This window comes from Corapipo altera, unplaced genomic scaffold (assembly GCF_003945725.1).
Source record: "Corapipo altera isolate COAL_440 unplaced genomic scaffold, ASM394572v1 255, whole genome shotgun sequence".
NCBI lineage: Eukaryota > Metazoa > Chordata > Aves > Passeriformes > Pipridae > Corapipo > Corapipo altera.
In genome coordinates, this window is record NW_020884929.1 from 1936889 (window position 1) to 1960559 (window position 23671).

General features: G+C 40.3%; 3 protein-coding genes and 1 long non-coding RNA gene across 10 annotated transcripts in view; 1 reads left to right on the forward strand and 3 right to left on the reverse strand.

The window, feature by feature from the left end:
• LOC113954549 (uncharacterized transmembrane protein DDB_G0289901-like) overlaps positions 1-302 on the reverse strand; it is a 2684-nt gene extending 2382 nt beyond the window's left edge. Inside the window, exon 1 of the mRNA XM_027659054.1 lies at positions 285-302. Within this exon, the coding sequence (XP_027514855.1) occupies positions 285-299 (15 nt within the window). The 5' untranslated portion in view covers positions 300-302. The remainder of the gene's footprint in view (positions 1-284) is intronic.
• LOC113954550 overlaps positions 220-23671 on the forward strand; it is a 113816-nt gene continuing 90364 nt past the window's right edge. For both annotated transcript variants that reach the window (XR_003530262.1, XR_003530263.1), the window contains exons 1-3: positions 220-635; positions 7893-7971; positions 15781-15898. This is a non-coding gene — a long non-coding RNA (uncharacterized LOC113954550). The remainder of the gene's footprint in view (positions 636-7892; positions 7972-15780; positions 15899-23671) is intronic.
• Positions 1313-4653, reverse strand: FABP2 (fatty acid binding protein 2). Of its 2 annotated transcripts, XM_027659052.1 has the most exons (5): positions 4617-4653; positions 3851-3984; positions 2996-3168; positions 2329-2436; positions 1313-1780 (listed from the first exon to the last, which is right to left on the reverse strand). In XM_027659052.1, exons 2-5 carry the CDS (start codon positions 3915-3917, stop codon positions 1730-1732), a joined length of 399 nt encoding a protein of 132 aa, XP_027514853.1. In that variant the 5' UTR covers positions 3918-3984; positions 4617-4653; the 3' UTR covers positions 1313-1729. The 2 variants fall into 2 exon arrangements, with proteins under 2 accessions (XP_027514853.1, XP_027514854.1); XM_027659053.1 differs by lacking the exon at positions 4617-4653 and having other exon boundaries at positions 3851-4258.
• Positions 10324-23671, reverse strand: part of PDE5A (phosphodiesterase 5A) — a 50268-nt gene continuing 36920 nt past the window's right edge. For 4 of the 5 annotated variants that reach the window (XM_027659041.1, XM_027659044.1, XM_027659045.1 and 1 more), the window contains exons 14-21: positions 22893-22987; positions 20364-20451; positions 19157-19257; positions 18990-19067; positions 18369-18432; positions 18116-18190; positions 17542-17625; positions 10324-15690 (exon numbers count right to left, since the gene is read on the reverse strand). In XM_027659041.1, coding sequence (XP_027514842.1) covers positions 15553-15690; positions 17542-17625; positions 18116-18190; positions 18369-18432; positions 18990-19067; positions 19157-19257; positions 20364-20451; positions 22893-22987 — 723 coding nt within the window. In that variant the 3' untranslated portion in view covers positions 10324-15552. The remainder of the gene's footprint in view (positions 15691-17541; positions 17626-18115; positions 18191-18368; positions 18433-18989; positions 19068-19156; positions 19258-20363; positions 20452-22892; positions 22988-23671) is intronic. The other variant, XM_027659042.1, reaches the window with a different exon arrangement.

Here is a 23671-nt window from a genome sequence, read left to right on the forward strand (position 1 = left end):
CCGCCTCAGGTACCGCCTCAGGTACCGCCTCAGGTACCGCCTCAGGTGATTCCTACCTCAGGTACCGCCTCAGGTACCGCCCCGCCCTTCATCTGCTCAGGGTCCTCCCCACCCCTACCGCCTCCGGCACCACCCCTCTCTCCTCAGGGACGGCCCTGCTCTTCCCGCCTCAGGCACACCCTTTATCGCTTCTCCCGCCACAGGGACTGACCTTCCCGCCTCAAGCACTGCCCTTCCCGCCTCTCCCGCCTCAGGCACTGCCCTGTCCCTCCCGCCCCACACACCATCCCGCCCTTCATCTTCTGAGGTACCGCCCTGCCTCTCCCGCCTCAGGGATCGCTCTTCCCGCCGCAGGGATCGCCCCTCCGTCCTCAGGCATCGCCTCAGGGAAGCCCGCCCGGTGAGACGCGGGTGTGGGGAAGAGCAGGTTGCCAGTCCTGTCAAACCGCGTTGGTCTTGTCCTGTCAGATGTACTCGGACTTGTGTGGGAGTAAACATCCACAAGTTAATCCCGATGCGGTTTATTGGTGAGCAGACGATGCCCTGAAAGAAACCAAGAGATCATGTGGGAAATCCTATTGTGAAGAAGTCTGGGAAAACTGAAGTTGTTTTAAGATACACTCCTCTCCTTGAAGGTTAGTTGCTGTTTGTACACGAAACAAACATGGAAAAGTTCATGTAGACGGTGTATTCTGTGTCCTTTGTTTGTGCAACACACAGGTGCAGAAGAAATTAAATGGAGCAGCACAACCTGATGCCACACTCACAGTCGGGATGTGCCACCCTCAGTCCAGCCAGTTCCCTCCATACTGAAAGCAGGGCAATTATTTTCATCATGTCCAGAAGAGTGACCAGAAGCCTAGGAATATGCTAAACAAAAACTTCCTCTTTGTATCTATTAACCCTTTTTAGCCTCATATTGAGAGATAAGGCAATGCTTGCTGAAGAATGCAAGCAGGTGTATCTGAACAGAGCTTACTTCTAAACATGCACTTCGGGATAGTTATTTTCCTTGATAAGTTCTGTCAATAGAAATAAGGATTAATGTGGTTTTATATAGCAAATATTGGATAAGCATATGTGTGTTAGGTGAAGTATATTAGAGATTTTGGGGCGAAACAATGACAATACTTCCCCTTTAAGCCTTGTACCTCTCTGTGTTACCTCGCTAGAGCAAAAGGAGCTGTGGTTTGTGGGTTTACTGCCTGTACCAGGAGAGCATTTTGGCAGAAGAGGGAGCTGTGAGACGCTGAAGACATCATATTTTACTCCACGTTTATACTTACATAGAACAGTCTTGGAGCCTTGGGTGTTGTAAGGTTTATTTTAGGTTTTGCCATCCTTATTACACAACATCCAATACACAGAGAAACTGTTTCTCAGTATAAATACTAAGGAAAATCAGTAAGGAAACTAACTTGCCATTTGATAACCTGTGCAAAGATATGTAAGTTTTGCTTATGCAAAATAGTTTCTGCAGCCCTTTATCTTATGGCACTCAGGTAGGACTTGGTAAACACATTTTAGCATATGGTAATTGGATTTTTTTTTTTTTTTTATTCAAGGCAAAACAGTAACATAAGGAACTAGCCTGCGTTTTCACCAGGGCTAGGTAATTGCAGCTTAGGAGGTGCTGTGAGGGGATAAAAGGGAAAAAAAACCAGCAGAGGACGTGTAGAAAATGATCTTTCATTGCTCCTTCATTCTGGTGCTGTTCTGGGTGAAGCGCTCAGCCCCTTTTGAAGATTCTCTTGGACTCAACTCCTTCATATATATAGGTCTGTTAAGAAATGGAGAAGAAAAATCAGTGGCTGGTATTGCAAAGTTCCCTTTCACAGATGCTGTTGAGAAGGGGTCAGTAATGAAGGAATGAATTGTCAGGGGTGGCTGTGCAGGCTCTGGGGAGAGGAACATAAGGAAAGCAGCCTGTTGTCAGCAGGCATAAATTCTCTGTGCAGATGTTTGAACCAGCACAGGGCAGCTTTTGGGGGCTTCAGGAAAAACCCAAAGGACACTTGGAAAAGGGCCTTTAGCCACAACACATCTATACAGTGTATATTTACTTATCTGTCTGTCTCCTGTATAGAACTTGTAAGCAGGCTTCAGAATGCATGGATAAGATACAGTTCACACGTGGAGGATAACATAAAAATCACAGGTTGTGAGTTCTATTTTAAAGTGTTAAATTTTAGTAGGTGACTGGAGGATTTTAACTAAAGGTAAAGGAAGTTATTTGGCTTTGATGAAATATTCCTACTTTCAGAACAGCTTTTAAATTTTTTTCACTTCATTCTGTTGTTAAGTTGTGTAAGTAACTGCTTAACTCACCTGAACAAGTTCATCACCTACAATTTCTCTGTATGCTTTGAGTACTTTCCCGTTGTCTTTTCTGGTAAATGTGCCCACAAGTTTATTTCCTTCCAGGTTCCAATTTCCCTATAATGGGAAAAAAAACCCCCAAATATTTTGCAACAGTTCTGAGACACTGATTTGATTTAAAGACTGCAGAATGCTTTCAAAGATAAAATTAAAACAGTGTAATAATGCTTTTATAGAAAGGCTGTAAAAATGAAATTTTAATAAAACCATTAGTTCATTTAATTGCATAATAGTCAAGCTAGATATTTTTTAGTGGCCAGTACACCTTATTTTAATTAATTGTATCAACAAAGGTAGCTTCCTATAAATACCCACTCTGTACTCTAGGTGGTGGACTTGAGTATTGGAATAAGTAAAATTACAATCACCTGGATTTCTTCCTATGAAAATTGCCACTTGCTCCACGTTTTCGGGCTCTCTATGGAACCCTGAGTTCCACAGGTGAACCATTACCAGTTACGACTACCTTGTGCTTTTTTGTAGATAAGCTGCAAGCATTCCTGAACGATCACTCTTGCAAAGTGAAATTTAAATTTAACACTAATTTATCTTGAAACTGTAGCTCATGAAGATATTATCATATAAAAAATATAAAGTTGTACGGGAAGACTCTTACGCTCATTTCAGTCCCATCAGCCAGGCTGTAGTCAAAATTGGCTCCCAGGGTGAATTCCAGCTCTATGGTACGGAAGTTACTGGCTTCTTTGACAGTAAATTTGTTGCCATCTTGCTGGATAGTGATCTTCAGATTGTCATGGGCGCCCAGCTTTCTCTTCATCATGTTAACACCTGGCAAAATCAATCAACAGCCATCAGAAAAGAAACACCCAAACCCCTTGAGGATCATATTTATCTCTTTTTAGTGACTTTCACGTGGTCCAAGTGAGTTTATTCCAGCATTCTGACTGAATTTTTTATTCTTCTTCTCTTTTTATTGAGGCCCTATTCACCAGTACACACCTACTACAAACCACTGTCTAACTTGGGTGGTTATGTTTATATCCATATAATGCACAGTCTGTGCAAACTTTAAGTATCAGGATGTTAGAATTACTTGAGTTGTGTTTCTATAAAATGGAAGATGATTATTTCCTCCCTGGGTAATTTTTCAACTAGTTTAATGTTATCAAAATAATATTCCTGCTATAGAATTCTCCTAATAGTTTATAATGCAAATTCTCTGAGCCTTTTCCTTAAATGTGTACTTAGGGATTCTTTTTTTCTGCTGAAATAAAGCTGGAATTAGTTGAAGTGCTCAAGATTTAATATAACATAATCAGAACATTTCTCAGCACCTTTTATCCTCCCCCTTCCATGAAATATTTTGAAAGTCAATGCAGTACACTGTGCAAGGGGCAGAGCAGATACTGAAAGGACAGGCTGTCCCCAAGGTAGTTCAGAGGCAGCTCGAGTTTGTGTTCAGCTGGAGTGGCATTTTTCCTGCAGAGGGCATTGGAAAAGTGAGACTCACCCAGCGCCTCCATGAACTTCTCATAGTTTTCATTTCTGTCTATTTTCCAAGTGCCGTTGAAGGCCATGGCTGTGTCTGTAGCAGCTGCTCTGAGGTGAGGTGTCTTTGCCAAGGGAATTTATGTGCTGCCTTATCTGGAGAGCAATTTACAGGATGATGTGGCTGACTAAAGCTCAACTGATGCACTGATCTTTGCAAGGAGAGCTTCAGTTTAATCAAATTTCCAGTCCTGACAACACTGCTTGCTGAATCTCTCTCTTATTGCCCCCAGCTCATGACAGTATCTTTATTGCTCATCTTAATAAAAAATTACTAATCCATTCATTCTATCCACCATGCATAGTAAAAATCAGATATCTAGTGAAAGCAGTAATTAAAATAAGAGCATTTCTTGACATTTTCTATCTCTGTTGTATCTTCATGCTTTTGTGAGAGCCTTTATGCAACTGGAGAAAATATTGTTTACCCAACAAACCAAACAGAAATGTCTACTTTGTCCATTATAATTTGGTAAATGTCTGTTCTGCTCAACATCACAAGCAAAGGGCAGATGATTTACTGAATGTCTGCAGTTGTTTCAAAAAACAATCCTCTTGTTTCCTATCTAATGCTGAAAATTGGGATGATATTCTGTATTCACGTGCTCACTCTTTAACATGCAGTTTAAATTCTGAGCAGCTCCTACAAATTTTCTTCACTACAACACATCAGTGTGTATCTGACACATTCCTACAACAGGAAAAGAGGTGCAGCTGTGTGAATTTACCTGATGTGGTTGGTTTCTTTAATTCCATAATTTTGCCTGTTCAAGGAGAATGCAGAACATGAGTCTTTCCTGACTTAGCTGCTTCTTCACCTGCTCCCCTTCCCCTCTAATTGGTGCTACTTCAAACTGAGCAAAACTATTGACCCAGCTTTTGCCTTTGCCCAGTTAAGGGTTACAGTTATTCTGTTCCCAGGGAGGCCATCAGCTTTGTTATGTGTCACCTTCCAAATGTAAATGTAAATCTCAATTGGTCAACTACAGAAAGGGACCTGGGGGTACTAATTGACAGGAAGCTCAACATGAGCCAACAGTGTGCCCAGGTGGCCAAGAAGGCCAATGGGATCTTGTCCTGTATCAAAAATAGCGTGGCCAGCAGGAGCAGGGAAGTGATCCTTCCCCTGTACTCTGCGTTGGTGAGGCCACACCTTGAGTATTGTGTTCAGTTCTGGGCCCCTCAGTTCAGGAAGGACATTGAGGGGCTGGAGCGGGTCCAGAGAAGAGCAACGAGGCTGGGGAAGGGACTGGAGCATGAGTCCTATGGGGAGAGGCTGAGGGAGCTGGGGCTGTTTAACCTGGAGAAGAGGAGGCTCAGAGGTGACCTCATCACTGTCTTTAACTACCTGAAGGGAAGTTCTGGCCAGGTGGGGGTTGGTCTCTTCTCCCAGGCACTCAGCAATAGGACAAGGGGGCACGGGCTTAAGCTCCACCAGGGGAAATTTAAGTTGGATATCAGGAGAAAATTCTTTACAGAGAGAGTAATCAGGCATTGGAATGGGCTGCCCAGAGAAGTGGTGGATTCACCATCCCTGGAGATTTTTAAACGCAGATTGGACGTGGCACTGAGTGCCATGATCTAGTAAATGGACTGGATTTGGACCACGGGTTGGACTCGATGATCTCAGAGGTCTTTTCCAACCCAATCGATTCTATGATTCTATGATTCTGTGAACAGTTAGGTCTCAGTATGTGGTTTTTACATTTACTTTCTCTCCACGATTTCATGCAGTTTTCTATCACCTGAATAACTCCGTGCCTCAAAAAATGTCATAGCCCATGCCCAGAGCTGAGCTAATCACAGGTGTCCATCTTACCCCTCAGCCAGCTCAGGAAATGGGCAAACTGAGTTTCTACTTCGAGCTAAAAATTCTCTTTTGGTTGCATTGGCTCGTATCTTGACCTTTGTAGTTATCACTGTCAATCTGTGTTATCTGTTGAGTATCTATACACAAACAAAAACACCTGGTGTCTAGTTATAGTTTCATCCAATTTATTGTTACATAACAAAATTGGTAACTCTCTTTAGTCTTTGCAGAGAGGTTCTTTCTGATGGTGGTGTGCTGCAGCTTCTGCTGTATCCAGTAGAAAGCTGAGGCCTGAAATAATGTGAATTACTCACATTATTTGAGGCATCTGTATCTGTAAAATCTAACAACTAGGAAATGACCTTTTATTTTGAGCATTTCAAGAAAGCTTTTTTTAGGTGTGTTCTGCATTCTCCCCAAGAACCTGCTCTTTCATTTAATTTCAGAAATTCTGACGTATCTGAAGTTAGTGTTTATATATTTAAACAAGGTTAATGCTACCAATTAATTTCCACATTTGATTCCAGTCTGTCTGCTTAACCTCTGAAAAGGTAACTCAGAGTAGTGGCATTCTGCAGGTTAAGTATAATTCCTACACCAAACTTTCTCCAGCAGCTTTTCTGAACCTCAAAAAGGAGGGAGGTGGTTGTGGAGCAAGTCTTCAACCATCAGGAAGATTCTCAGATGTGCTTTTCCAGTCAGTTATCTGACAGTTTGTTGTGTCCCCCCTTGTGATTCTTGAGTGTCTCTCAGAAGTCAGGCCAACCCCAAACCTTTTCACCGTGGGAGCAGCGAGTAGCTGGGTCCTGAATTTCCCATCTGAGCTCGTTGTTCCATTCCTGTCCCAGTTTCCCCTTCCTTGAGAGTTTTTTCACTGGGCACGAGTCCCTCGGGTCCTGTTCAGATCAGCCCCACAGATCTGTCAGTTAAGTAAGAACCACAGGTGGTCAATATTTATGAGTTTGATGGTTGGTGTAGTGCTGACAGCATAAAGAACTGTTTTTCTCTGAGGTCTGGTGGAATGTCACTGCTACAACGAGGGACTGTCTTTAATCTCTCACAATTTACACGAGTTACTTAGGACTGTTAATGCACTAAAATATGCAAAATCTGACTTCATTTTTTTACATCTACTGGAATCATATGATATAGACTTCGCTCAGAGTACTTTTGTGTTCCTGTAATAGCTGGTTTTCCCTTTAAAGTGTTTCTATAGATTTTTTTTTTTTTTTAGTCTGAATATTCCACAACCCTTTTCCTTCTTCTCTCTACCTCTTGTGTGATTTTTCAGAACTACAAGTTTTACTTAGATGGTGCCTTGAAATCTTTATTTTTTAAGTGTTACTGGATCCAAGGAAAGTCTTGAAAGCTCTAAGGGTCTATCCTTGGCTTTGTGGCTTTCTGCAGCGTGCCAGCTTCAGAACACTGAAAATGGGCAAACATTAACTTTGAAGTTTGATCTTTAAGTGATGTGGATGGGAATAAATTATTAACTTAAATGGTCGTGCCAATCTCATGGTGCCGATCTGTGATTATCACAGCGAGCTGTATTGTGATGGTAATTAACAGTGAGGTTCCAAAGATCGGGGTGACAAAAAGGCTTTTGCAGTGGGTTGTGCTTATCTATCCTCTTTGTTGTTTTGTGGTTTGTTCCTGCCTGAAATTAGCTGGGGCAATAGAACTCAGCTTTACCATGGAGTGATTAAGGCTTGATGCCAGCCTAAACATAATATGCGTCTGAAAACATTAATATATACAGTGTTATGTAATGAAAGAGAGATTAATCCCCGGTAAAACTATGCAGATTGCTTTGGCAGTACTTCTGTGTGTTTTCTACTCTCAGTATGTCTTGGGATGGATTGCAAAGATGGCTGGGCACTTAAATCATTTCAGTGCCCCTGGCCCCCTTATTGTGAAGTTCTACTAAGCTTTTTAAAAACCACAAGACTCCATTTTATATCAATATGGTAAACAGATAATTCCATGCCGGTAAAGGCAACTTCAGCATGACTCTGGGTGGCCTGGCAACGAGGAGCTTGGTGGAGCCTAACTAATGCCATCTCTTGGATACCATCATTTCAAAGCACATATTGTGGTTGAGTGTTGTACTGCAGCAGGATTGGGTTGGTTTGGATAGATATTGTCCTACTCCAGCTGCCTCTTTGCTAAACTTCTGGGTTTGTTTTGGCTCAAGGAGAATCTCGTGGGTGCTGCTGCCATGCAATCTGTTCATCACGAGGATTCAACATGGGAAGATTACTTAGAAATTTCCAGTGAGTATGGATTGTCTGATTAGTTAGTAGGGAGTCTTAAAACTTACTCTTAAGTGACTGTGTGCACCCCTTCTTCGTTTCTGTGTAATGGCTCTGATCTGTAAAGTGCTGCATGGTTTTGAGAGCTGCTTATTGAGTGAACTGAAGTGCATGAGCTAGTAAGCTCCAGGTTAAAAAAAAAATCTAGAAGCAAAATTTAGGATTTTCTTAAAGCAGCAACAACCCTGGTATTTACTTCATCCAGTTACTGCGTGTTAAAATGAATCCTGGGATTACCTAAAATGGTAGAATCTGGTCTTGTTTCAATGCAGAGAGGGTGACAGTGAACAATGGCCAATAAAAATAAGTGTGCTTCTCCAGGAAAGGTTACATGAATCTCTCTGAGTATTAGTGCCATTTGTCACTTGCCACATAGAGACTGATATGCCAGTTGTCCCCAGGGCTTTGTGTCGGGCTTATCTAGGGTATTGAAATCTATACCTGAATACTCTTTTCCTGTATTGCCCAGTTTCTTTTTGTTCAGAATGTGGAATGGGATCAAAGTGTGGGGGGGTGAGTTATAATCCAATGAACTAACAACGTGTACAGTATTGGAAGTGTGCATCAGTCATTTCAGTTTCTCCAAAATCTGAACTGCACTTTTAGCTCATTTCAACATAGCTTTTTGCTTATTGTACACTTTTGCTCTTGGTTATGATACAGCTCCAAACTCCACCAGAGATTATTGTGTTTATCTGGATTAGTGACTTGAATCTGATCTTACCTGAAAAAAAACAGTGAGTTTCAGAGTTCTTCTGAGCTCAGCATAAAAGCAAGAGAGCACCCTGTATGGCTCAGATATTTAAATATTTGTATATGCAAAAGGAAAAGATGGTTTCTGATAAAACATTCTTTTCTTCGTGTCTCACATAAAAGCAGAACAGACATTCATATCTTGGTTCTCTTTCCAGCACAGAAATGGACTTTCTATGTGACCTTGATCAAATTCCCCCCTCTACTTATCTGTAAAATGTACTTTCCTTCCATTAAGCAGCTGTATATACCATAAAATAAATTGCCAGTGACTTGATTAACTAGTACAGTAAAAGGATTCTGAATGCCCATATGTGAATGTATTATGTAAACTTGTGGTATGATTTAACCATGGGCTTTACTTTTTTTGATGTTGTTAAACAAAAGAAACCCATGTATAGATTTTCAGCCATTACAGCACTGGGTGGGCAGGAGCAGGCTATGGCCTAAAAATTATTTCCTAAAACTCCTAAAGGGTGGGATTTCATAGGAATCTGAAATGCATGTCAGCAATAGCTGTCACCACTCTTACTAAAATTATGGCTGAAAGAAAAGAGCCATTGTCTTTTTACACTTGTTAGAAAGGCATCACTGTTGTGCAAGATGTGAAAGACTGAGTGCAGAATTCTTTCACGTCTTCACTGAAAATGCCCTTGTTCAAGGTTACATTCTGGGTAAGAAATGTATTCCAGTACTCCCTCCTGCTGAAAACTGTGCCACTGCTCAGAGGTGAATTCAAACATTCAGCAGGCCAGGAGGACTGAGCAGGAGCACGACTAGGTTGGGAGGGGGCTGGAAAAGGCTGCAATCCCAGCAGCAAATGGATGCCTGATGTATGGAGATATACATAGGCAGTTGTGCAGTTGCACTCATAAATTGCAGTTGGTTCGAGCAAACAGTGCTTGTGTTTTGTGCTCAGCTAAATCTGGCCCTTCATAAGTTTTTCAATGAGCCTGCTGTTTGTCAGGGATGGACATACTTCTTGGTTTTGCCTAGAGCTAAAAAAAGTTAAGCCAGAAGTGTTGCTGTGCAGGACCTAATAGGCAAAGAGCAGGAATTGCCAAGAAGCCCACTGGTCCAGAATTCCTTCTGGGATCAGCAGTTTGCACACGAGGAGGCTTTTGCTGTCAAAAATAATTTTGTCACAGTTTTGTTGGAAGTCACTGGGTTGAGTATTTCCATGCTATCCCAGGAACTGATAGCTGGGAGGGCAGAGGATGAGGATAGACCTGTGTAACTGTTGCATTTGCTGGTTCTGCTTATCTAATAAATAAACCGGTTTCTGGCAGCTCCCAGTAAGTGCAGCTCCACTGCTCTCTAGTGGTTAGTAGCAGTTAATTATTTTTTGCTGGTTTTAAACCAGAACTACGTTACCACTGGCTGATCTCAGTGCTACTTAAAAGTATCTTGATATTAACAGTGACATTTTTCTCTTCAGGATTTCTAGGACCTAGAAAAGTTATTATAAGATGTACATTTACAAGAAGCAATTATTTGAGTCAGGGAACAATGAGATGTTGAAAATTCAACCTCAGTAATATTAAGTAACAAACAGTAAAATTTGACATCATCCTTTTTATTTTAAAAAGCATGAAAACAGTACAAAGAGAAGAATGAGGAAATAACTAATAAGCAGCAGTCTGACCATAGAAAATATCCTGACTCTGTATTCTCTATCAGCTGTACAGTAAGTAGGGATAATGATTCTTTAAAATAATGTAACCAGCTTTACTCTAAGAAGTCACAGGACAGAAGCAAGAAAGAACACATAGCATTCAGAAGACTTTAATACTGCTTACAGGCAAAACATAATATACAGAGAAACCCCTCAACCTAGTACAAAAATACTGTGCCCAGAAACTATATATTTGTTCAAACTTTTTTCAAAGATAAAAGAATACAAGTGGACACACTCAGTGATTGGTGACTGTGACTAAGATTTTTATTAAACCATAATAGGAATGTATATTAAAACTATTTACAGTGCATTTCACACTACATTCTTTAAGAGACACATGCAGGTGTCCCCCATGTGAATACAGAGAGGGCTCAAATTCTAACTTCAGTTCCATCTGTAAGGTACCTCAGGCATCAGCAGGAAGAGCTGAACACAGCAAAGAGCAGGTGAGGCAGGTGTTGCCAAGGGTAAGAGTTTGGTCCCTCCTTGAAGGTAAAAAAGGTGGATTTGACCATTCTTTCACTTTCTGTACAGCTCAATCCAACTCCCACTGAGGTAAGTGGGAATCTGTATGACTGACTTTAAATAGGCATCAGAGCATGCTTTAGACCCTGGCATGACCAGCTCATGCTGTGAAAATAAGTGAAAACTGGCTATTCTACAGCAATGTCACAGAAATACACATTTACAAACAGTGGTACTTAGATCTGAGTTTCCCTATGGAAACAAACGTCTTTATGTGGAAAATAAACTTTCCCATGCAACTTCCATTCATCTAGCACTGACAAAGATAAAATATCCTGCTGGCACTATTTGCTGTATTTAACAAGTGTCACTAATCACCAGGCCAGATTCTGGGATGTTTCTTCTTCCTGTCAAAGTCCAAACTAAAAAATCCAGCTTTCATTATTTACCATACTCTGGCCAAACTCATTCTTTTATTCAAGCTCCAATGTTCAAGTTTATCTTTCAAATTAGTGCAAGTCCCTGAAGAAGTGCAGCAGGGAACTGTGAAATAAAGCTGAAACCTTGTGGAATGTAAACTGCACGTGATTTGACATGAACAGGAAAACCCACAGCATCACAGAGACAAGACTCCAAACTAAAGCCAATATATGTATTTGCCTGAAATACCAGATCTTTATAAAGCCTTTAAAAAATGTATGAATTTAATATCAGTGAGGCTTCTTTTTTTTCCATAAGAACTCTCTGCTGTCTTCCTGTGGACAACTGCAAGGGACACCAACCAGATAACTCAGGCAACATCCCCGAATTTTATGGGACTAGATCTGACTCTTCATAAGTTTTCTGTGTAATGCATTGGAAAATCTGTTACCTGGGAATTTTGAGAAATCTTGTATATGAATTAGACAGAGTTCTGATTTTGTCAGTTCATGCCACTGCCAGGTAAAATGCTTTGGATTGGAAGTGAAAAGTTTATCTTTACATGGCTGAGAGTGGTACATAAAATCAGGCTTCAGTCCTCTCTTGGAAGGAGAGATCAGCTGATCATCAGTGGAATAGGTTGTTTACTTTTCTCACTAGCTCACTTGAAGATAAGAGAGTAATCTGCTCTTAACTTTAAGCTGCTAATTAACAATTAACACCATCTCCAAAATCAACATCACGTTATTTTCCTCCCCTTTCTTTAATTGTGTGAGATAATAGAAAACCTAGATGTTCTACAGCTAATACTGGATGTGGGACTAACTTATTGGAAAAGAAGTTCTACCTACAGTTTAAGAACTTAATTGTTATTCTTAATTAGAAGAGGTAGGCTTAATCAGTAATTTTGTGTGTGTTAATACATATGACAGGTAATTTTTTTAAGAAGGAGAACAAAAACAGAAAGAAAAGTGTACTTTAAGCATTAAACTGTGCTGTGGAGTGAGTCTAAAAGAAAATATGTCCATATCTGAGATCAAGTAGGATACTAACTTAGATGCCTTCATTGGTGGGACAAATTCTGTACTTGAAGATTGAAATATCGAATTTGACAGTGGCTTTAATAAACTTTAGTCTGAACTGACCAGGGGAAAAACTCCACTTCAGCTGGTTTCTTGTGTAATCCCCACTGATTGTTTTAGCTAGACAGTACAAACTGGGGAGAAAATGTTTGAGACCTGACTAAAATAACTAGAAACACAACTCATGATGAAATGAAGGACAGCTTGTGGCTGTAATCCACTAGCTGGGTTTGAAAATGTTGAATTTTAAAGGCAATGAACTCCAAGCAGGAAACAGGCTGGCTTTTTTTTTTCCCCCCATATTGTCCCATATCTCCATGATGAAAGGAATGAGCAGTTTCTGCAAATGCTTCACACAAAGCTGACATGGAACCAGCACACTCTGACTTTGCCTTCAGGCAGAATTAAACACTATTTAAAAACGTTGATCATGCTCTGAAATTTCAGGAACTACAGCAGTCTATGCTTTTAAGGTTCTTAAACCAGTAGTTTAAAGGCTTTGGTTTTGTAGAAATACATACAGATACAGGTGTATTATGATAAATAAATGGTTTATTTACTAGGAACTGTATTTATACCTATGTTCCAATCTCTGTAGTGGAAGAGATTCCGTGGGATAAATGTGTACAGGTATGTAATTAAATATATGCAGATACTCTATAACTGTTCATTGTAAGTGAACCTTTAAAAAATGTAATGTCATGCCCTTTGTTTCAAGTCAAAGGTATGAATCCATCACTCTTCTGTAACAGTTATAAATTCAGTTATAGTAAAGCTTTGCTGGACACACAATATAGCAAAGAAATACTGGGATATTAATGTAAAAGATGCTCAGTCACTACACTGTAATATTATCATAGTTATCTGCTGTGTTGTCACCATGAATTACCAGTCTCAACCATAACAGCAAGAATACACCTTTATATACATATAATTTATTCATATTTATATTAAATATGTATCTCATCAGTTAGTGTAATAATTATATTTCAGTATCTCAAGCACTCAAGGAGAAGACTATACAAGGACTATGCAAATCCTGAAGCAAAGTTTCCTATTCATCAAAAAGTACCTAAAAACTTTTGTTGGGGTGGGCAGGCTGCTGTCATTTGCATATAAATACAAATGTGGAGCACTGCATAACAGTAGTCCTGGAATTCTGAATTATTATTGAAATCCATACTTTTTTTTTTTTAATCTGTGTGAAGGAAATCAGGAGAAATACTTTTCTAGAAAAATGTTTTCAAATTCAGCTGCAATAATACAGTATTGGTGCTCATTAGAGAAGTCTGAGATAGGATTTAATCAGTGACAAATAATTTAGGTTGGCAGAAATGCTGCTGACTGTCAGAATACCTTAATCTACATTAAAAAAAAAATTCAACTATGAAACTCAGTATTGTCAGGCATTTTGAAACATTTGCTTTCTATTTTCTTAGCTTCTGGTATAAATTATCTAAATGAAGAAATTGATAAAAAGGGGGACTTTTCACTTCTTTCTGACCAGCTCTTACAAGGGGAGGGGTTGATAACTCATTGCAGTTTCCAGCTAGAATGTTCTGGATTATTGTGATAGAAACAAATGCTTCGAAGTACAATCCTAAGTGTGTTACTTTTGCCCAACACAATTGCTGATTTTAACCAGAGAATCATTATTACACATTAAAAACCCACACTATTCTGTGTGTGTCTGTGCAGCCACAGTTACAGGTACTGCTGATCCATTTTAGACTGCTGACATTCATCTCCTGATCCTGCCTACACCAGGAATGGTACTCTCTTTGTTTTACTCTTTTGGGATCTGCCTCATGTGCATGTTTTCTTTAATTGGTTCCCAATTCGCAACCATTTTTACTAATCATCTTCTTTTAAATAAAATACCAACGATGGGGTTTTTGCTAGTGCAAGTTAATTGATTTCTTACTTTTCAGAACATTAATGCCTCATATAAAAAATGGCAAATCCCTGTAGCATTCTTGGCTATTTTTGCTTTTGGTACTCTTTTTTTTCTGATTTTTTTTACGACGCTGTGATTAATCATTGTTAACTATTGCTAAAAATGATTTTTAAGAGATGTTAACATAAAACTTCCTTCCAAGTGGTCATAGCCATTTCATAGCAACACTGGCCTAAAGAATCAGTCATGGATAGTCACCAGGACTGTGCCATTCCTGCATCTTTCTGACTCAGACTGTCACCTCTTGCTCTTGCACTCACGTTCTCTTCTGCCCGTGATCCCCTCTGTCGGTTGGATGATGTTAAAATCAACTTCCAAGCGAGGTTAAAACCAGCAGATAAAAATGATCCTCTTCAGTTTCCATTTCTCTCTGTGCTTCTTGCAGCTTTCTATGGGAGCCATCCTTCCATCGTCCTTCCACGGCAGCCTGTCAGTTATGCTGGGACATTCCAGCAGCCTTCGAGCACTTTCCATTATTCATGGATAATTGTGACACTTCCACCATGAAACTCCTAAGACCCTCATTGCCTAGTATTTCACAAGGGTCTTAAAAATTTCTTCAAGTGTAATAAGACAATTGCTCAGACATCCATTTGATATGAAAAAAAAACCAAACACACCAAAATTGAACGACGGGGTGCATAAATTCTGGGGCTTTTCACCTCAGAGCCCAGTTCTGTCTTCTGAAGGAGGTCAGCATAGTATATGCTGGACCAGGCTCCCCAGAGCGAGTCCCAATCTTCCCCCTGAGCCTCTGGGAAGAGAACAGGCGAGACTGCTCATGACTTTTATAACATAACACAGCAAGATTGGGAGAGGGAAAAGAAAAAGGTGCGAAATGCAGTAGTCTGTAAGATACTGGCCACAACATGATCACCAAACAACTATATACATCTGGAAAGTCAGAGGCTCTCGGGCACAGTCGAGTCACTGCACTAGTACCTTCTGCTGGAGCAGGGGGGCAAAAACTACCCTTGCAGGTCTTTTTCCATCTCAATCAGATGTAATAAAAGACACATACTATTCTCTTGGCATATACATGGTCATGCTATATCTTGGAACGTGGAAAGGTAATACAGCAGTGGCAAAACGTAAGCCAGATTCATACAGTGTTCAGCAAAATGCAGTACTCCCCTATTACTATGTCTTCTATGTGAACTTAAGCTTGGGGTTGTTAAATCAGCATCTCAGTTCCGTTTGCCTTGATTGCTGTCTCCATTAATCAGGTTCTTCTCTTGCTGTTCAGCTAAGGCTTGCCACTTCTGCCTGTTCTTTTTACAGCCATCCAGTAAAGGGGAGCAGGCCTCTGACACATGTGTTAGGGCCTGAAATAGATCAAGAACGCGTAAAACAGATTGCATTTAATTCATAATTAAAAATGAAGAGAATGAAACACATTTCTCGTATTTTTTCAGATTTCTGAACTTTTGAGGATAGACTTGTAGATCATTCGGTTGAACTGCACCGGTCACTCAGCTAACACAAGCCACAAAGCTTCAGTTCACTGGGATCTGACCTACTCTGAATAACATGGTAAGTCACATTCTTGCAGTGCTGGATTGAGAAGTCATTTCTGTTTGCACTGTGTGTCAAATTCCTTCTGACTGGATGAAAGCTACCAAAGCAGTGAAAAGGCTGCCATTACAAACCTGTTAATTGTTTGCTTTTATTGCGTTAGAACATTGCAGCGTGAACCCTGTGCTTGTTCATTTTCAAAGTAACACTGAAGTTGTTTGTATGTTTTATCATTTATTACTCCTTAAAAAAACCCCAAAATCTGTGTAAGCAGGTAATACCCCCTACTTGTACTCCAGTAAAAATAAACTCAAACCACAGCCTTTTCCTTGGATTTAGCATAGTCTTTTGGGTTTGTCACTACCTCAAAGGCTCCCCATCCTCTTCAGTGCTCTCTGCCCCTGCAGGTAAGTCACTCTCACCTCTCTGTCAGCTTAGGACACGAGCCTAGATAAAGTCCCAGACACTGTGAGCCTGCTCTGTGCTGTTCCAGTTTAGGGGAGGCTTTAAAACAAGGTGACAAACAAAAGTGAGACACTGAAAGCCGAATCATAATTGAAAAGACCAGGAAAAAAAAAAAAAAGGTAAAGCTCTCTCCTAATAAGAAAAACTACAGAAGTTCAGGCTTTGGAACTGTGGGGCCTTCAAACCTGCTCAGGTGTTCTGTTCAAAGAGTTTTCTGTTTGTATAGTCTGTACCTTTGCCACCTCCACCTACCTCCACCTCAGGCTCCCCAGCAAAGGCTGCCTTATTTTCCTGACAAACAATTTCTACAGCACAAAAACATCTGAATTTCAGGGACAGTAGCTGGTAGCTCCCACTCCTTCCCCTATCCTTCTTTCCTTCCAATTAGTGGATGTGGATTCTTTTTAGAAAATTTTATTGTTTAAGAGAGAAAAATGCAAGTAATCACCTTCTTGCTCCCACTGGAAGATTGTTAAGAGTTAGGCTATCTGTTCTTCACCTCAGTCCCTGTAAAATGCTTTCTACAGTCCCAATGAACAGACTTTCACTCTAAGGCTTTCTGGTTTAAAAAAAAAATCAAAAATCATTATGCTGTGTTTCACGCTGTATTTGACCAAGCAGCTTGTCACACAGTTTGTGACCAGGACAAAAAACCATTTCAATAAATTCTCTCATGCACTGCTTTTGTGTGAGATGAAAGAAAAAAAATGGGATGGGAAAAGTTAAACTTGGGTAAGTTCTCTATACATAGCATATCACCTTTTGTATGAAGAATTCTGAATTGCTTAAAACTCTTAAACAACATTTCTATCAATGCACTACCTGGATACCATTCTTCTCCTAGACAGCAAAACATTAGTTTTTTGAGTTTCCCTGATGATCACAGCAGCTCACTGGAGCTGCTGGAATCCAGAATATAACCCAGGGATATAACACCAGTTGCACAGAGCACAGCAACTGCCACTAGGTTTAATAAAATGATAACAAATTACATTAATCAGGCAAATATACCACTAATTATAAATACTAAAATAATAATTTCTTCAACTGAGTAATGAACCATATGCAATAAATAATAAAATATTTTTACCTAAGTGACTAGTTTTTTATTTGATTGTTATTCTAATTTTAAATCTGTGTCTACTAGTGAACAGTTCTGGTTTTAGGTATTTGCAGTTCTTTCTTAGGCACCATACCTCATACAGCTGCAAACAAACAGCATCTATGAATCCAACCTGCATGCTGGGAATTTTGTTTTTCTTCTCTCTGTTCATTAGATCCTGCAGGTAAGAAGTAAACAAGCTCTGTGTTTAAATGCATTAAATAAAAAACCCAACCAAAACCAAGGAGACAGGCTGCAATTAAAAAGCAGCAGCTTAAACAGCACAGCAAGCTCAGCCCAGTGGGGTATCAGTAGAAGTGTTACAATGCAGGTAATTTGACTGCATGACTTCTCTGAGGAGATTTGCTTTGGATTAACAGAGCCCAAATAACTAGAAACACAGGCAAACTTACTGGGTTTGGATAGGCTGCAAATAGGTACCAATTCAGGAATGTGTTTCCTAGACAATTTAGTAATACTGATTTGAAAGAAACAATAAAGTCTGTTGTTCTGGTTCAGAGTTAATGACACACGCTGCTGGTGTCTGAGAGCCACAGAAAAGAAGACAGGGAAAGAGTCTGTCCTATATTGTGGTCAGTGGGAGAAACTGTGGATTTTGAAGTGCTATTTCCAGAAGCCATTTTGCAAGAGGTGATTCTGGCACTTACTGTTGGTTCTATGTTGAGTTCCTTCCGCTCTTTATCTCCTTGATCAAAGAACTCAGAAGCTACAAGCTCAGCAATCTGTAAGAGATTTCACACACTGAGAGCTCTAATGTGGATATATCAGATTGGGGACCCCCCCCCCAATGAGACTCCAGCTCTGCATTCCACCACTGCCTTTGCAGTAAGGGTTGGATGGAGGAAGCAGAAGCTGTTACACAGTTTGTATTTAGTAAATCTTAAAAAATGAAGCACATACCCGTTGCTGGACTGGCCATGGTTTGGTTATAGCTGATAAATCACAAGCAGTCATCAGCATGGCTCTGTAGAACAAACAGAGAGGAACGTATGAGCTACTGCATGGTGAAATGCATGGAGACACCAAGGCAAGGGATCAGTAAAACAGAATTTCAGGGAAGATCCAAGTCAGAAAAGCAACTGAAATTAAAGCAGAGTTATAAATGTAGCCCAGGCCTGATGCTGTGGTAGATGTCTCAATTCTTAGTCCTCTTTTCTCTTCATTGCCAGTAAGGAATCAGCTTCAAACCAAACTGCCTGTCCTGACTCTTCAGTTACAGGTTTCAGAAATTCACTATTTAAGCATAAAGTATCAGGAGCAAAAAACAACATGGTTCCTAGACAGGGACCCTACACTCTTTAGGAAGAACAAAAATGCTCACATAACTTCATATGATACTTAATAAAGTTTATTCCAGAGGCTGCAGACTTAGTAGTTCAGGCCCAGGGAGTTGTTCAGTGCCTATATGACAGTGCCAGTTGTACAGGCCCAGAGTGCACAGACCTGCTCACAGTAACATGGCATGGGAAATGGGTACCTAATAGTATCAGCTGACTTCTTAATCATTCTGCTTTTACTTACAAAAATAGCTCCTTCTGTGTGGGGTCTTCCCAGTTAAACTGCTTCTTCCTTAGAAGTTCGAAAAATTCTCCTCTCCTCCTTTAAAAGAAGTTAAAAGATTTTGCAGCGTGATGACATGACCCAAACATCCAGCAATGACTACCCAGCCAAACTTTCCTCTGACTTACTTTATGTACAGTGCTAGGTCTGTGGCAAGAATGGCTTGTTTTATCATTTTCAGTGTAGCCTTGTATTCTTCAATGGAAAGGTTGCTGAGAATCTGATTTCCCTTCAGAAAAAAAGCCAAAAAGCAGTGTTATCAGCAAAATGGGCAGCAGCACACCAGTTTGCTAAAATGTCTCTTAAGCTACTAAATCATTTTGAGTTGCTAGCTGATGTCATTCTTTTACCCTGCTTCCTTTTGCAGATTCCCCAATTTAAAAACAAAAATTCCAGTCTTCTTGAGTAATGGCAGAAAGCTGCACAGCAACAGCATCAAGATTGACTATTAAAAATGAAACTGTAAACAGAGCAACATCCAAGCTCTCAAGTCCATTTCATTCATCAAAATTAAATTTGCCATGAGCTCCACCAGAGCATTTCTCTTTCCTCTTCCTCCCCCTCCCTGAAGCAGAGGAACTGTGACAGATCCCAGTACCTGTCTGTGCACCTCTAGTAAATAAAAATATTTTCCTTTTGTGAAGCAGCATAAATAACAAGCTGTTAGACAGAAATAAAAGCTCAGCAGCCTCCTGTTAAATCAAAGCTGGTGAAGTGGCAACTTGCCTCCACTTTTTTCCCATATTTGCCCATCTGAATAGGAAACAATCATTACAATACAAAGGATGCCAGAAGTACTATACCTGTGGTGTGAAAGGAGCAGTGCTTTGAAATGATTGTGCACACTGAATAACTGGGCTTCAGAATTAGTTTAATAACATGAAGCAAGAAGAATGTCATTTTATTTGCATATTTACTTAACTTAGGTTTGGCTTCACTTTGGAATGTCAACATTAGCGGTGTTTGGTTTGGTCTCATCAGGGCTGCTTTGTGTATGTGTAGGCTGGAATGTTTTTTGGAATGAGAGCAAGGACTTGGGTTTGTTTGGTGGTTCGTAAGAGGTCATGAAATGGCAACAAAGCCTTTTGTTTCCCTTGGTCCAAGGAAGCAGGTACCCGAAAGGATATTAGCAAGGCTTCCCTTATCAGGCAACACTTGGAAAGGTTTGGTGGCCCTCAGCAGTGGGACTGGGATTTCGAAGCTGCTGCATTTGCTTTCTTTACCCAAAAAGGAATAAAGAGCACTTGAGAATGTATAAGGGTGGGATTCTATCCAGAAGCTAAAAATAGAAAGTAGAACAGTTTCCTTCAGCATACAGAAGAATGTGGCACTCACTGGGCTATTCAGGATCATAAGGCATTGATCAAAATGATGATGCTCCATGATTGAGTGGCAGTACAGCTGGGCCAGTGGATGTTCGCTTCTGAGGAGTAAAAAGACCCATTAGATGGAGAAATCAAATTAAACATCCAGAAGTAACTTCCCTTTTAATGTCCTCTTCACAGGAGTTTGGATAAAAAGACAGTGCCGTTACTTTGTCAGAGCACTGACAGCTCCAGTTTTCTGCCTTCTGTACCTGTTGAGATCAGCTGCACCCAGGGAGGGAGAATGTAATACAAGGGTTTATAAACAGTTCTTGTATGAAAAGCAAAGGTATCGAGAAGAGTTCATTCACAAGCAAAGTTTAAGTGATAGTTTTGGTTTCTCTAACATCCTAAACACCTGTCTGGCATATTTAGTCAGCTAAACTGCTGGGCTTGTAAATAATAATGCAAACTTAATAGGAAACCCACTGATACCAGTGGAAAAATCCCTGCTGACCTCAGTGTACTGCAGTGCAGGGGCCCAAAATGTTGATCAAGTAATTTCCTAGTGTTAGTAACTACTGGTGTTTCATCACCACTGTCTTCCTGACCAAACTACTGCAACATCTTACCTACCCTTTGCCCAGGGTAAAATCCAAAAGGAAACAAGGTGTTGGTTGTACTACAGGCAGTGAAAAAAACAGCATTAAACCTGCTGTGTGGATGTAGAATTTAAAAATATCTTAGTCTAGAAAAGAATTTGCAGTTTGAGTAGCTTTAGACAAAGCACAGAAACTCCTCCTCTCTCAAGAATTTCTAATTTCTCCCTGTTGCATAATCCAGTTCTTAGTTTTTGCTGCTGTATCTTCATTTTCAGCCCCTGCTCCCACATTGCTCATACCATCTCTTCAACTAAATCTGCGTTCTTTTGGAAGTCTGTTTTGCTGCTGATCCTGAATCAATTACTCTATTTATAATCTGACCTACAAGTCTTGAATCATGTAAGAAATTCTTTTTTAGCTTATAGTTCCATGTGACTTTCTGTACGGTTAAGGATCATTCACATGAACTAGTGGCTGCGGGATTGGGTCCCTCTGTGAGTGAGTGCACAGAGACTCAAATAAAAGTCATAAGAGGAGACTCTGGGGATTTAAGAAGCACAAAAAATGTGGAGAGAAAGATGGAAAGACAAACAAAAATGCGGAAAGGGAGATTAAAGGATGCGAGCCCCTGAGGATTATGGGCTGGCTGCCCAGCACCTCCTCTGAGACCACCACAAGAGGAGTACAGAGCAAATCTGTTTGCGTGTTTCTGTAAGGAAACAAACTGTAGGATGGTGCCAGCACATGCTGGGTGAAATTCCCATTGAGTTAAGTGGGATGTGTACTGTGTCTCCTAAAGTTCATCCTGACTGCAGAGAGAAATATGTGAGAAATATCTTAGGTTATCTTCCCAAGTACTGCACCAAACTAGAGCTTGCTCAGTACTTACAGACAAAGGACACCGCTGCTTTCTGAAACATGCATGTTTGGTTATCCAGCTTCCATACTTTACTTTATCCAGGCTTCCTACTTTACATGTAGGATTGGAGGAAAGAGAAAAGAACCCCCCAGCGTATCTACCAAAGGGCTTCTAAGCAGCCCCTTTCCTGTAATTTCCACACCCAGGATCATTTTACTTTTTGAAACCCTGCTGCTTAAGGAAATCATACACTAAGTATCCACTCTCCCTGCTTCAAAGGAAGAAACGAAGAGAATCCGTTCCTGGAAATAAAAACCTTTTCATTTAGATTTGAATGAGAGATTAAAAAAAAAAATCACGGAAATTTCTATTGAAAAAGAATTATTAAGCTGTAATCATCTGCTTTACAGCATGTGCAAATGTTAGATTTTGCTGTCTATGACACTTTCCCAGGACATTTTTGAGAGGAGATGACGCATCTCCAGATGTCTTCCAGGAAATTTATTTTTAAATAAATAAAGCAAAAAATAGCTAACTGGTTCCAATCACTGCAAGGCTACAGTTACTGCTGGGATCCCCTATCAGAGAACTAGAAAAAAGTTACTCTTTCAGTTTTGTGAAGTTTTGGAGTTTGTTTGGGTTTTGTTCTCTTTACATCAGTCAGTGTTATTCTGAAGATATATGTGAAAGGCAGGAATTCTGCTTCAGCTCACTGATTTTCTGCCTTTCAGTATTCTCTGCCTCAAACCACCTTTCCCCTCCCTCAGTATCTTACTTCACACACTGTGAGAACAGCAGACCACTTCTTCCAAAGGGCGCTTCAAAACCACTCTCTCTGACAACCCAAGCTCAGTGCAAAACAGTCATACATTTTTAATGTGATTTTAACTACGCATCTTATCCAAATCAACCTGGAATTCTCAAAGAACGTGGCTAAACCATGAGTAAAACAATCCAAGTCCGAAATGGTCGGGAGACACCTTTGTGTCCGGTGGCTGCAGATCTCAGCGCTCTGCTGGCCCACGGCATCAAATCTGTCCGGTTGTCCGTAATTTATCTGTGATTTTGTCACTCACTTGTCTTTATTTAACTTGCTTACCTTTGTATGTAAGAGTTGTTCACTCCCCTGTGATCCAAATCGTGGCTCAGAGTGGCGATCAGCAAAGCCAGTGTTTCTAGGTCAGTCAGTTTGCTCTGGGTGGAAAGAGCAAGGCAAGAAGTGAGCTGGGGATTTATTTTGCACAGTGGGTTTTACATCTACTTTCTAGCTAATGAAACCTGTCCTTAGTCTAGTCAAAAGACAGTTTGGAAAGGCTTGATTTTATGTTTCTCCTAGGAAGATGTGTCCCCCAGTGCTTGCTCTCCCCCTCGAACTAGGAAAATTTGAGAGGTTTTATGTTCAATGCAGTTCAGACTCTGGAATCTAGGACATGAGAATCAGCGTGGAGTGAATCCAGGGTAGTTAGGAATAAACAATTTATGGAAATTGGAGTGGAGACTGACAGGATTCCAAAAATAGCAAGCAAACTATCCGGATCATCAGAGATTGCTTGACTGCACACAGAGCAAAAGTACCCTGTCCATTCCAGCACAGAAGGAAGAGGAATGCCCTTGCCTTTGTCTCTTCCAGCAGCTTTTGTTTTTTTTTATTAGGCAAACAAAGTTTGTAGGGGAAAGAAATGCCTCTTCCTTGTTGGTATTGGGTTTTGACCTACAAATAGGATTTATTTATGCTCTCAGAAGTGTTTACTGGAAAGTAGTATAAAGCAATTAATAACAACTGTCTGTAATCAAACTGAAGAAACACCTTAATACTGAATGAACAGAAACATCCTGTTTCCTTCAAGAATGTACAACTGAAACCTAAAAACATACTTT

What these genes read in the sequence shown, in the direction of transcription:
- FABP2 (XM_027659052.1), bottom strand. Translation starts at nt 3,917, where the DNA reads ATGGCCTTCAACGGCACTTGGAAAATAGACAGAAATGAAAACTATGAG. An exon ending in GAAGTTCATGGAGGCGCTGG is followed by an intron (nt 3,169 to 3,850) that starts GTGAGTCTCACT and finishes TGATTTTGCCAG; the next exon opens with GTGTTAACATGATGAAGAGA. An exon ending in CTGATGGGACTGAAATGAGC is followed by an intron (nt 2,437 to 2,995) that starts GTAAGAGTCTTC and finishes TTCCCATTATAG; the next exon opens with GGAAATTGGAACCTGGAAGG.